Raw genomic sequence first — 13,604 nt, 5'->3', positions numbered from 1 at the left:
ATAAAAGTGCCTAACATTGATTGGCAACCAGTTAATTTTTTTTATGACTATTGTAAACAGGCTGAGGGAGATTCTCTGAAAATAACACCGAGTCCACCTAAGCAAGAGTTCCAGGAAGCAGTCTTTGATTGGACAACCATAGATACGACAGATCCTACTTTATTCTGGAAGAACCATCCAGGCCCCTCTCCTCCTTGACCTGACCCAACGATTCTAATAGATCAATCTCCATCTGTGCCTGGCCTGTGTTCCAGAGATGACCTTCACCACTCTGACCTTTATCTCAGATATGAACCGTGAACACGGATCTGGGTTTCACAGATGACCATGACCTGATGAATATGATTCAAACCGGCCCACGTCCAATGAAAAACCTCCCTGGAGTTACACATCACAGTTCCACAGTTGGATCCATTTTAATATGCTATTGGTCAAGGATGTAGTATACTGCAGGAAAATCACTGGTGGTCTTTGAAAACAATATTCCCACCCTCACGTCTCAAGCAGCACAGCACCCCCCTGCATAATTCTGTTTGTTCTAATAGAAACATTGACGTTGGCCGTACTGTACTGCCTTACTTTGAGGAACCTTTGCCCCCTACTAGGGAGAACACAGTTGAGAGACCGTTTCACTCAGTCCAAAAACCACACCAACCATCACCCACTCCACCATGACATCATCAACCCACGGACATCTTACGAGTAACCTGACAGCCAATCAGATGAGCCGGTAGACAGGGCCAAAGTCTGAGTCAGTGAGGGAGTTAATTTTGCATGGCCCTGTGCCCCGGGTGGGTGGGGGCACCGATGCAAAACCAACCTCGCCCAAAAGCCAATCAACTCAACTATAGAGATAAGAGGGAAAAAAAAACATTTTCTTTCTTCCTACCTTTTTTGAGATTAACCATCAGACCAGGCCTTGTTTTGTTTGCAAGGTTAGAAAGAGAGGAAGAAGAGAGAGGTGTGGGACTAGCGTTGCAAATCCTGGTTGGATGCTTCTGGATTTCCTGCTTATTCCTTCCTGATTCTGGGAATCCTCCAACCAGGTTTTGGGGAAAACCAGGGAATTTATTGAAAGTTTCCGGAATTTTGCAACCCTACTTGGGACAAATGTAGGCCTATACTGTATGAGATGTGGGTTTGGACTGTATGGATTATCACTGTATCTCTTGGCCTTGAAGCCATAATCGTTTACTATAACATTGATCTTTCGCCTGCATGGACTTTGAAGTGGTGTGCACTGTGCATGGGTGTGTGTGTGTGTGTGTGTGTGTGTGTGTGTGTGTGTGTGTGTGTGTGTGTGTGTGTGTGTGTGTGTGTGTGTGTGTGTGTGTGTGTGTGTGTGTGTGTGTGTGTGTGTGTGTGTGTGTGTGTGTGTGTGTGTATTTGAAAAACATGAAATGCAGGGATGGTGGTAGGGGGAATTTTGGTCAATCTGTAGTTTGAAGGAGTTGGATATAGAGGTTGGTGTGTGTGTATGTCGGTACTGACTTGTAGAGCGTGAGGTCTGCGGGCAGGTCATTAGTTTTGAGGCTGGGCGGCGGGGGGTGGCGTGTGTCCTGGGGGTGACGTGTCTCGATGGCCTCCCGGGGGCTCAGGTGGAGCGTGATGGGGATGACAGGCAGGATGCTGATGTATCTGTGGGACAAAAAGGTAACAAAATGACATTTCCTAACATTAAACAATAAATTTGACCTAACCCAAAAGCATGGTAAGTAGGGTCAACAGTGACACACACACTATGCACATAAGCTCACACACATCCAATAAACACACACATGCAATAAACACACACACCCAGTAACTCATTCCAACTCCCCTGACCTACCTCTTGGCCAGAGTAATATTATAGTAGCTGAAGAGCGAGGGCCAGTGTCTGAAAGACAGCCTCCTCCAGCCCTCCTCATCCTCCGCCCCCCAGCTAATCTGGGGCACCAGGGGTACTCCTTCCCCGGGGGCCCCGTGGTGGCCCTGGGACTGGTTCTCTGGAAGCGGGGTGGGTTCAGCGGGGGCGGGGAGGACACTGAGGGTGTCGGCGGGGTCCCCTCCTGGTCCAGGGAAGACCGAGGCTACTCCCAGGTGGGGGGGCAGACCCCCGGCCCCGCCCTGCCCCAGGGGGCTCTGCTCAGACACCTGGGCTGCCAGGTAGGTACGGAGGCCAGCGGGGTCCGTGTAGGCCAGGATGCCAATCCAGATCACTGTACCCACCTACAACAATACAGGGATAGAGGGACATGTCAACACATACAGAGGACTACTTCAAGGAAATACTGGAAATGTTCAGACAGTCATACAGAGACAAATACTGACAGGCGAGACCGTAACACACGCAGACACGACGGCCCAACAGACTGACTTTCTGTGAAAAGGCCATGAGACAGTCACCCTCAAGGCTTTTTCACATTGCATGTTCTTATCCCAGTGCTAACTCACCCTTCTTTCACACGAGCATTTGTTAACACTGGACTAAGTGAAACTAGGGTCGCAAAATTCCAGAAAATCCAGTTGGAAGATTCCCGGAATCAGACGGGAATAAGCAGGAAATCAGGAGTCTTCCAATCCTAATTTCCGAAAAGCCTGTGCATTTTCCAAAAGAATGGTGCAACCCTAACTTAAACGATCTTTTCAGGAAGTGCCTCCAGCCAGTCTCACCATGATGAAGCGCTGGGCCAGACGCGTGCGGGCCAGGAAGTAGACCACACGGAGCCTCTTGGGCAGGCGCAGGTTCCTGAAGGCGGGCGTCTGCAGGGTGATGGTGTGGGGCGAGGGCCGTGGGGGAGGAGGCGCCTCCCGAGGGCGCAGGGGGCCCGGTTTGGGAAGGGGCATCCCCGCCTCGGCCGGAAGACGGCGGTTCAGATCGGCCAACTGTGTGTGAGAGGACAGTTTTAGGGAGCGTGGGCATGTGGGAGTGTGCAACACGTATGAGAGAACAAGTATGTGAGTACATGTGTATGAATTAGTGTTAGAGTATGCATGTGTATATGACTGTAACAGGGGAACAAGGTGGATAAAGACTATATTTTAAAGAGCACTGTAGACTGAGGAAATGACTCATGTCTGAAGAGACCTCACCTTCACATGGCAAATGTGTGTGTGTCTGTGACCTCACGTCCATGCTGTAAATTACTAAGGAAAGCACTGTTGACAGTGTGTGTGTGTGTGTGTGTGTGTGTGTGTGTGTGTGTGTGTGTGTGTGTGTGTGTGTGTGTGTGTGTGTGTGTGTGTGTGTGTGTGTGTGTGTGTGTGTGTGTGTGTGTGTGTGTGTGTGTGTGTGTGTGTGTGTGTGTGTGTGTGTGTGTGTGTGTGTGTTCACCTCCATGCGTCGGATGTCAATGGAAAGAACTGTGGTGAAGAAAAACATCTGAAGGAAGAAGTCAGACACCAGCCCCACCACAGCAAACAGACAGAACTCCTGGAAACACAGACATAAACAGCAGGCCACTCAAAACATACACAGTAGAAGTGGGTGTGTGCATGTTGTGTGGCAGTACGATCTACTCTGTCTATGTGAATGAAAGTGTGCGTCGACCTGTATTCATACGCCAGTGTGTGATAGATGTGTGTGTGTGTGTGTTACCTGGATAGCAGGCACCAGGGTGAAATATCCTATGAGGATGATGCACAGCTCTGTGGCCATGTTCTTCATGATAGACCAGCTCTCATTACTAAGGCCTGGAGAGGGACAACACAATAACACATTAACAAATGCTTGGATTTCACACACACACACACACACACACACACACACACACACACACACACACACACACACACACACACACACACACACACACACACACACACACACACACACACACACACACACACACACACACACACACGTTTTGTTCTTCTATCCTCTTGGGGACCTAAAATTAATTTCCATTCCAAATCTTATTTTCCCTAACACTTACACTCTAACCTGTAACCCTAGCCCCTTACCCCAATTGTTATTATCAAACCAGAAGCCAGCCGCATCAATATATCGGAGGAAACCGAAGTCAGCGTGCATGCGCCCGGTCCGCAACAAGGAGTCGCTAGAGCGCAATGGGACAAGGACATCCCGGACGGCCAAACCCGGACGACGCTGGGCAAATTGTGTGCTGCCTCAGGGGTCTCCCGGTTGCAGCTGGCTGCGAAACAGCCCGGGATCGAACCCTGGTCTGCAGCGACGCCTCAATCACGATGTAGTGCCTTAAACCGCTGCACCACTCAGGAAGCACCCTTACCCTAATTCTAACCTTAGAACACCCTTTGTCCTCATGGGGCCATGGGAAAGAGAATTTTCCTTGTTTTACTAATCCTTGTGGGGACTTATGGGGATAGAAGAACCAACCCACACACACTCTTACCCTGAGCGATGCGTAGTTTGACCTCCAGGTCAACAGGGGTGGACACCACAGACTTGGTGAGAACCAGGACGTTCTCCAGCCCTATCACCACCACCAGATAGGGGAAGATCTCACTGACAGAGAGAGAGAGACAACATGATTACAAGGCTGTTGTGAATAATACTTCATCATCTCATTTGAGTAACCAGTGCTCTCAGAGTACTTATTTGTGGATCAGGTGATTGATGCAAGTTTGGATGTTAGGGTGGGAGAGAGGTCAGGTTTTTCAATTTGATTGATTTTGATTGTCATTATGTGTCGTACAAATAAAAAAAAAATGGTTAAAAATAGGAAATGGGACATTTAGTAGACAAGAGTACAGATGAAGAAAGAGAGAAGGGACGATTGAAGACAGACAAGGTTTGACGGACAGTAAACTAGAGATATGCTATCATGACACGTGAAGATAAGGGTTGGAGGTCAGTACGGAACAAAACTTCACCACAGAAGATAAAGACTAAGCACATGTGTCATGTGGCCATTGTGTCAATATGCACAACAGTGGGTATGTAGGTCTATGTGCGTGTGGAACCTGGAATCTTGATCAATGAGATTTGGATGGTGTGAGATGGTCATGCCATCCTCTACATTCCAATAAGCTGGGTGTGATTGGCCAGGTACGCCACATCAATATCTATCCCCGCCCTCTTAAGAATCCCTCCTCCCCTTTAAGTCCACATCTGTTGCCCACATCTGTTGCCCTTGGTGTGTGTGTGTGTGTGTGTGTGTGTGTGTGTGTGTGTGTGTGTGTGTGTGTGTGTGTGTGTGTGTGTGTGTGTGTGTGTGTGTGTGTGTGTGTGTGTGTGTGTGTGTGTGTGTGTGTGTGTGTGTGTGTGTGTGTGTGTGTGTGTGTGTGTGTGTGTGTGTGTGTGTGTGTGTGTGTGTGTTTCTTACCCTCCATTGAGTGTGGGCGTCAGGCCGAACAGGGTGCAGAGCCCCACAGACATAAGCAGAGAGCTGAGCACTGTTACCACGGCAGCCAGCGCCAAGCCCCATTTTGACTTCACCATGTCAATCTTACCTGGAGAGAGGAAGAAGTAGAGTTAACATAGACAGAGTTTACACACACTGAGAGGAAATAGTTAACATAGACAGAGTTTACACACACTGAGAGGAAAGAGTTAGCATAGACAGAGGCTACACACACCGAGAGGAAAGAGTTAGCATAGACAGAGGCTACACACACCGAGAGGAAAGAGTTAACATAGACAGATTTTACACACACTGGAAAGAAAGACTCAACATAGACAGTTTACACACACTGGAAAGAAAGAGTTAACATAGACAGAGTTTACACACACTGAGAGGAAAGAGTTAACATAGAGGCTACACACACTGAGAGGAAAGAGTTAACATAGAGTTTACACACACTGGAAAGAAGAATGTCTCTGAGCATGAGAATTTATGCAGCTCTTAGTTGAAATGTGGTTTGTGTACAGTAGACTGCACGTGTGTGTGTGTGTGTGTGTGTGTGTGTGTGTGTGTGTGTGTGTGTGTGTGTGTGTGTGTGTGTGTGTGTGTGTGTGTGTGTGTGTGTGTGTGTGTGTGTGTGTGTGTGTGTGTGTGTGTGTGTGTGTGTGTGTGTGTGTGTGTGTGTGTGTGTGTGTCAGCATATTGTTGGTGAGTCTTATGGTAGATTCGTATGGTGGACTACAGTGTTCCTGTATAGGGGATTATCCCTGGACTAGACAGGAACAGCCTTGGCTAGGACTCGGTCAAACACACACACTAATCTGGGTCTTGGCTCTGTGGGCTTAACCGGGCACAATATTCCAGAGAAAACGAAGGGCCCCCAAAGCAAGAAAGTCGACTTCAGCATTTCATTTGAAACCAATTTCCCCCCACCGGCCTTAGTAATGTGACACATTACTTCAAGGAAGGAGGGATGGAAAGAAGGATGAATCTTTAACTAATTGAAACTAAGCCAACTCTTTCAGATCAGTGCAGATGAAGTGAACCTCTAGACTATTGAGATGCCCCCGTAGCACCCAGACTCCAGTCAGAGACTTACGTGTGGAGAAGTAGATGTAGGCAAACAGTATGATGTAGGTGGTGACCAGAGGGATGAGCTCGGCCATGCCTATCTCCTCCTTGAAGTGCACATGCACCATGTGGTCCGCGCGTAGGCTGCAGTTCACCGAGGGGTGTAGCTGGCGGAGACGCGCCCGCAGGCTAGACAGGAACCTGGTGTCGTAGCTGCCCAGGACCATGGTGATGGTGTAGGTGACCACCCTCTTCCTGCTGTACAGACTCACCCCTGTGTGTTTCACCGGGACGCCAAACAGCAGGTCACACACACACACACACACACACACACACACACACACACACACACACACACACACACACACACACACACACACACACACACACACACACACAGCATTGAACAATATCCTCATTACCAGTCTGCCTGACACTAGTTGGGGCCAGTGTATGTGAGCAGTGAGGAGCGTGCCCAATTTGACTGGAGCACGGCGTGAGATTCCCAAAAGGCTGGAGCGTCGGCCATCTTGCCCGCTCTAATTTCGCTCCAAAAAAGTAGTGTTCACTTCAGGAGCTCAGGGCATGTCCAAGCCCAGCATGCAGTTGTAGTCTACTTGTGTGTTGCTATATGCCCATGCTTTAGCTATAGCTATGGAGTTCACTAAATATTTTTATAAAGAAAATGATAAAACACACAGGTGCAAAATCAAGGTGACTGACAAAGATGAGGACCAAAAGCAAGAGAGAGAGAGAGTGTGGTGATGTAGTCCAAAAACTACAGAATCATTGTGGAATCTGACACGTTAACTGAAAGCATGATAGTATACTTACTACATGCACATGCTGAAAGAAAGGAACGAGGTTTGTAGATAACTAAAGTGTGTCATTGTAGCAAAGTATTTATAAACAATAAAAAAAAACATCTGATCTCTTAAAAGAGATCTATAAAATAGTCCATAAATATTTTGGCCCAATAGGCCTGGTAATGTTACATCCCCACTTTCAAGGAGCTTTCCGTTTTGCTTGGTTTATTTTGCCAAAAAACCTTTAGGCCTACTGATAGAACATTTTTAAAACATCTCAGCTCAGGCTGGCAAGAGTGGCCAAAAGGGTGTTTAACATCCCCAGTTGCTCTGCAAGCGTGGAGAGGGAATTCTCTGCTGCTGACCTCTCCAGGCACCATCACATGAAGACACAGACGGGCATGTATTCAAAACATTTATTAAAAGGCACTGTAGACAGAGAAGGCATTTTTTCATTTAATTTGTTTTTAATTATAAGTAAGTCACAGCCTAAATGTACAATTAACAGACTATAATGATTTAATACAACTAAATGTTATTTAAATGCTGAGCGCTTTATGTCCCTACCAGCCTGGTGTCGCATTCACAAATGCTTCACAATGTATTTCTTTATAAGCTATAGCCTTGAAATAATTGAAATAATAGCCTAAATAATTCATTTTTGTTCATTCTTAGGCTCCCTGTCTGGCTCCTGACCTATTTAGAGTGTTTATATGCTGTTTAATATGACATATAGCCTATTTCGCTTCTTGCAATCATCTTTACATGTTTATTCAAATACCTTTCATTCAAATCCATATGGTTTGGTTTCAATACTTTAAAAAAACATTTGTACACCATAGTGCCCTCAAAGCTCATCACTAAGCTAAGGACCCTGGGACTAAACATCTCCCTCTGCAACTGGATCCTGGACTTCCAGATGGGCCGCCCCCAGGTGGTAAGGGTAGGTAACAACACATCCGCCGCGCTGATTCTCACCATGGGGGCCCCTCAGGGATGCATGCTCAGTCCCCACCTGTACTCCCTGTTCACCCATGACTACATGGCCAAGCACGACTCCAACACCACCATTAAAGTTTGCCGACGACAACGATGAGACAGCCTATAGGGAGGAGGTCAGAGACCTGGCAGTGTGGTGCCAGGATAACAACCTCTCCATCAACGTAATCAAGACAAAGATGATTGTGGACTACAGGAAAAGGAGGGCCGAGCACGTCCCCATTCTCATCGATCGGGCTCTCGTGGAGCAGGTTGAGAGCTTCACGTTCCTTAGTGTCCACATCACCAATGACTATCATTATCCAAACACACCAAGACAGTCGTAAAGAGGGCACGACAAAGCCTGAAAAGATTTGGCATGGGTCCTCAGATCCTCAAAAAGTTCTACAGCCAACGAGAACACCCTGACTAGTTGCATCACTGCCTGGTATGGCAACTACTCGGCCTCCGACCGCAAGGCACTACAGAGGGTAGTGCATACGGCCCAGTACATCACTGGGGCCAAGCTTCCTGCCATCCAGGACCTCTATACCAGGTGGTGTCAGAGGAAGGCCCTAAAAATTGCCAAAGACTCCAGTCACCTTAGTCATAGACTGTTCTCTCAGCTACTGCACCGCAAACGGTACCAGAATGCCAAGTCTAGGTCCAAAAGGCTTCTTAACAGCTGCTACCCCCAAGTCAAAAGGCTATCCGGACTATTTGCATGGAACCCCACCCCACGCTGCTGTTACTCTCTGTTTATTATCTATGCATAGTTACTTTACCTCTACCTACATGTAGATATTACCCCAATTACCTCGACTAACCTGTGCCCCCGCACATTGACTCTGTACCGGTACCACCTGTATATAGGCCGTCAATGTAAATAAGAATTTGTTCTTAATTAACTGACTTGCCTAGTTAAATAAAGGTTAAATATATAGCCTCGCTACTGTTATTTTATTGTTGCTCTTCAATCATTTGTTATTTTTCACTAGCAAATACGTTAACGCTTATTTTTCTTAAAACTGCATTGTTGGTTAAGGGCTTGTAAGTAAGGATTTCACTGTAAGGTCTATTGTTGTATTTGGCGCATGTGACAAATACAATTTGATTTGTAGGTCCAGGTAGTCACAAAAATAGATGGGTGTTGGTTAAATTGTGATTTTAATAAATGGAGCAAATTTGGAGCGGGTTTTTATTGGAAAGGACATCGAGCGCAAGCACCATTAGCGATGAGCGGCTCTGCTCACACGCTCTGGTTGGGGCTCAATTAGCATTAGCTCGTTCTTCCTCTGCTCTGCCCTCATTTACCTCACCCCTTCCCTCCCTTCCTCCCCTCTCTACCTCTCAGTGTGGGGGAGGTGTGCAGTCCTTTGGGTTCGTGCTGGTGGACGGTCTTCAGCAGGTCGGGGTCAGAGTCAAACAGCTCCCGCTGGTTCTGCCAGTAGTTGCCGGGGGAGACCAGCAGACAACCGTGCTCCGGCAGCACTCTCTGCATACGCCGTAACCCCGGCAACAGGTCCGTCACCTGCAGGCAGAGCGCCTCCAAGCTCCTGACCCCAGAACTGCAAAGAGGTAAGTCCGGTCAAGTCGAGGCGCATTTTAAAATAGAGCAAGCTAAAGGTGGGGGAGAGACATCGGATGTGCGTGTGTAGTTTCCCATACCCGTCGTCGTGTACATGGTTGCGGATCTCCTCCAGCAGGCTGAATACGCGGCCCAGTGGGGAGCGGAACACGTCCACAGGGACCAGCGTACTGTCCCAGGGAGACACAGCTGCCTTCACCAGAACCGGCTGGATGTAGGCCACCGGAGGACCCCGATACTGGAGGAACAGAGCCATAGAGGGTTTTGAAAATCATGGCAGAGAAGCGAATGAGTTAGTTATTTTACAGTCCCTTTTTCAGTTGGTATTTCAAAGAATTCAATGCAAATGGTACTTGGGGGTGTTTGTAAAGATTATGATGTTACAAATGTACCATGTCAACAGTCAAGCCATGTAGGTACTGTAAGTGGGGTGATCTTTTAACCATGAGTCTTACCCAGTCAGGCCTCTCGCCGAGGTCTCCCTGGGGCTCATGGGAAGGGACGGTGTAATCTCGGACCCGTGTGGCGAATTCCACCGGCCCGGTTCCCGGCAGAGGCAGCCGCAGCAGGGGGTAACTGAGAGGGGGGGGAGAGAGCGTCGACATGGGAGAACATGGGATTGGAGAATAAGTGACAGTTGGGTCTGAATATTAGTTACAGGCCTGAGTATTGCGAAATCTTATCACAGCACTAAAATATACACCCTCTACCAAAATGATCATTGCCTTACAGTTAAATGTATGTACACTGAACAAAAACATAAAAATGCAATATGGAACAATTTCAAAGATTTTACTGAGTTACAGTTCATATAAGGAAATCAGTCAATTGAAATAAATTCAGGGCCTAATCTATGGATTTCTCATGACTGGGAACACATATATGCATCAGTTGGTCACAGATACCTTAAAAGAAATGGTAGGGGAGTGGATCAGAAAACCAGTCAGTATCTGGTGTGACCATTATTTGCCTCATATAGCATGACATCTTAGCATAGAGTTGATCAGGCTAATGCGAAGTTGCTGGATATTGGCGGGAACTGGTACAAGCTGCCGTACACATCGTTCCAGAGCATCCCAAACATGCTCAATGGGTGACATGTCTGGAGAGTATGCAGGCCATGGAAGAACTGGGACATTTTCAGCTTCTAGGAATTGTGTACAGATCCTTGCGACATGGGGCTGTGCATTATCATACTGAAAAATGAGGTGATTGCAGCGGATGAATGGCACGACAATGGGCCTCAGGATCTTTGTGCATTGAAATCGCCATCGATAAAATGCGATTGTGTTCATTGTCCGCAGCTTATGCCTTCCTATACCATAACCCCACTGCCACCATGTTCACAATAGCAAACCGCTCGCAAACACGACGGCATCTGCTGGTACAGTTGAAACCGGGATTCATCCGTGAAGAGCACACTTCTCCAGGATGCCAGTGGATATCTAATGTGAGCATTTGCCAACTGAAGTTGGTTGCGATGCTAAACTGCAGTCAGGTCAAGACCCTGGTGAGGATGACGAGCACGCATATGAGCTTCCCTGAGGTGGTTTCTGACAGTTTGTGCAGAAATTCTTCGGTTCTGCAAACCCACAGTTTCATCAGCTGTCCGGATGGCTGGTCTCAGACGATCCCACATGTGAAGAAGCAGAATGTGGGCCAATTGCACACTCCTTCGAAACTTAATACATCTGTGGTATTGTGTTGTGTGAAAACACTGCACATTTTAGAGTGGCCTTTTATTGTCCCCTGCACAAGGTGCACCTGTGTAATGAGTATGCTGTCTAATTAGCTTCTTGATATGCCACACCTGTTAGGTGGATGGATTATCTTGGCAAAGGTGAAATGCTCACTAACGGGGATGTAAACAAATTTGTGCACAAAATTTGACAGAATTTCTGCAATCTTTTATTTTAGCCCATGAAACCAACACTTTACATGTTGCATGTATATTGCTGTTCAGTATAATAACACATGTATGTGTATATAAGCATCCCAGAGTGTGAGAATGTCTGTAAGAGAGAAAAAAGAAGAAGCCACTGCTGGTGTGTTTTTAAAATATGATGTCATCATCTTCACTCAAGGCCCACTTTCTAGGGCCCGTTTGCCCTGCAAACAAACTCATTTTAAATGAGAAAACACACACACACACAAAGAAAACCAACAAGCCCATTACGTTCAAGGGCGCCTCCAAAATTCAGCCAGAGTGACAGTGCTGCATTTGTCTGTCTCTGTCAGGCCATTGGGTACACTTTACCACGACCGGAAATGATGGTGACAGCCTGGCAATACTGTAGCAAAGGGATGAAGGTAGGTACACATTTGGATGATGCCAACCATAGCCAGTTAAAATCTCTGTGCCACCTAGTTCTATAAATATCCGGACCTTGTGAGTGGAAATCTACAATTGTGTTATTTTATTACCCCACTGAGAAGGGTATAGGCCTAGCTCTATTGCTGAGAAGTTGTAGCCCACCCTCCAAAGACGAGCAAAAGCATTTCAAACCTCTTGAATAATTAACTAAAGATTCCAACAGGTCATTGGGAAATTGATTTTCATGTGAGGACTGAACACACTGAAACGTTTCTGGGTGTTCTACACACTAAACACTGACTCAGTATCCTGACCTGCACCACATCAATATGTGCAGCTTGCATAGTTCCAAAGTATAGTACAATAAATATAATCTTATTGGTCACAAACATATTTAGCAGATGTTTTTGCGGGTGTAGCGAAATGCTTGTGTTTTTTTAATAGTGACGTGACTGACAGTGTTGCTCAGTAAGTGCTTTAACACTCTTTCATCCTGGTTCTTTGGCAGCCTGTTAGGCCCGGGGCCACGGGATACAGATTTCTCTTTGAGGACACTACACCCTCTCTCCCACTCGCTCTCCCTCCCTCTCTAAGGTCACTGTACTGCCACAAAGGGCTTTTGTTTTGCAGCAGGAGCCCCCACCTCCTGGGAGGCAGATGGAGGGTCAGGCACACACAGATAGGCCTATTCTCCAGGGGTCACTTTCTCACAGCCCCCTGCTGTGTCTCTCTTTTTAACTCTGATCCCACCCCCTTAATTCCCTGCACTCAGTGCAGCCGTCAGCCAGCCGTGCTTTTGGCACTGCACTGCTGCCTCCACGGTTCCATGCTGTAACGTATTCGTTCCATCCTGTCCTGACTTCTCATCTGTGACAGGGTTGACCTCTAATGTGGAACTCTGAGGTGGAAAAGTGTGTGTTCTGTTCCCGAGTGCTGATTTATGTGTATGGCTACGGCCGTTTCATTTAGTTGACTGGGTTCTGCAGGGTCTGCTCCTTTTTCTCCCAGCTCTGTTGATTACCTCTTTTTACTTTCATCCATCCACTTCTCTTCTCCTGACCTACCATCTCACCTCCGCCCATGTTGATTAAAGAATAGATACAATCCTTTCACAACTTGCCTTAAACCAACAATGAACATGTTCAGAGAAAGCAGTACAAGAACTCACATCATCTCTTGAAGATGCCCATCCCCAGAACATCCCTCCCCATACACACATCCCTTCCTCAGACGTACCAGCAGGCGAGGATACTGGCGGAGGTGAAGAGGATGATGGGCACCGGATAGGATGCGCACAGCAGCCCGTGGCGGTAGAACGCCGCCGAGATCTTCTCCCGCAGCCGCTCTCTCACCGTCATCCTGGGGGGCGGGGTCAGCTGCCGGCCATCGGGGGGCGCCGTGCGCGGGTGGGCGAGGACCGAGCGCCGCGGGGCATCCAGGGACCTAGGGAACCACAGAGACGAGAGGTGTGGGTTAATACAAACTCAGATGATACCTGGGTTGGGGTTCAAATTGAATGCAGTCAATTCAGGAAGTGATTAGAA

The 13,604-nt window shown here is 47.5% G+C and overlaps 1 protein-coding gene across 2 annotated transcripts in view; it reads right to left on the bottom strand.

Moving 5' to 3' along the window:
- The window catches only part of LOC124005137 (sterol regulatory element-binding protein cleavage-activating protein-like), a 33,484-nt gene that overhangs the window by 11,944 nt on the left and 7,936 nt on the right, over window positions 1–13,604 (bottom strand). For both annotated transcript variants that reach the window (XM_046314115.1, XM_046314114.1), the window contains exons 2-13: window positions 13,297–13,503; window positions 10,202–10,322; window positions 9,827–9,984; window positions 9,506–9,726; window positions 6,403–6,681; window positions 5,286–5,412; window positions 4,353–4,465; window positions 3,578–3,672; window positions 3,314–3,412; window positions 2,653–2,865; window positions 1,829–2,208; window positions 1,492–1,638 (exon numbers count right to left, since the gene is read on the bottom strand). In XM_046314115.1, coding sequence (XP_046170071.1) covers window positions 1,492–1,638; window positions 1,829–2,208; window positions 2,653–2,865; window positions 3,314–3,412; window positions 3,578–3,672; window positions 4,353–4,465; window positions 5,286–5,412; window positions 6,403–6,681; window positions 9,506–9,726; window positions 9,827–9,984; window positions 10,202–10,322; window positions 13,297–13,418 — 2,075 coding nt within the window. In that variant the 5' untranslated portion in view covers window positions 13,419–13,503. The remainder of the gene's footprint in view (window positions 1–1,491; window positions 1,639–1,828; window positions 2,209–2,652; window positions 2,866–3,313; window positions 3,413–3,577; window positions 3,673–4,352; window positions 4,466–5,285; window positions 5,413–6,402; window positions 6,682–9,505; window positions 9,727–9,826; window positions 9,985–10,201; window positions 10,323–13,296; window positions 13,504–13,604) is intronic.

The sequence above is a fragment of the Oncorhynchus gorbuscha genome, linkage group LG19 (genome assembly GCF_021184085.1).
Source record: "Oncorhynchus gorbuscha isolate QuinsamMale2020 ecotype Even-year linkage group LG19, OgorEven_v1.0, whole genome shotgun sequence".
Taxonomy (NCBI): Eukaryota; Metazoa; Chordata; class Actinopteri; order Salmoniformes; family Salmonidae; genus Oncorhynchus; species Oncorhynchus gorbuscha.
Note: the sequence above shows the minus strand (reverse complement) of the source record. Positions and strands in the feature narration are given on the sequence as shown.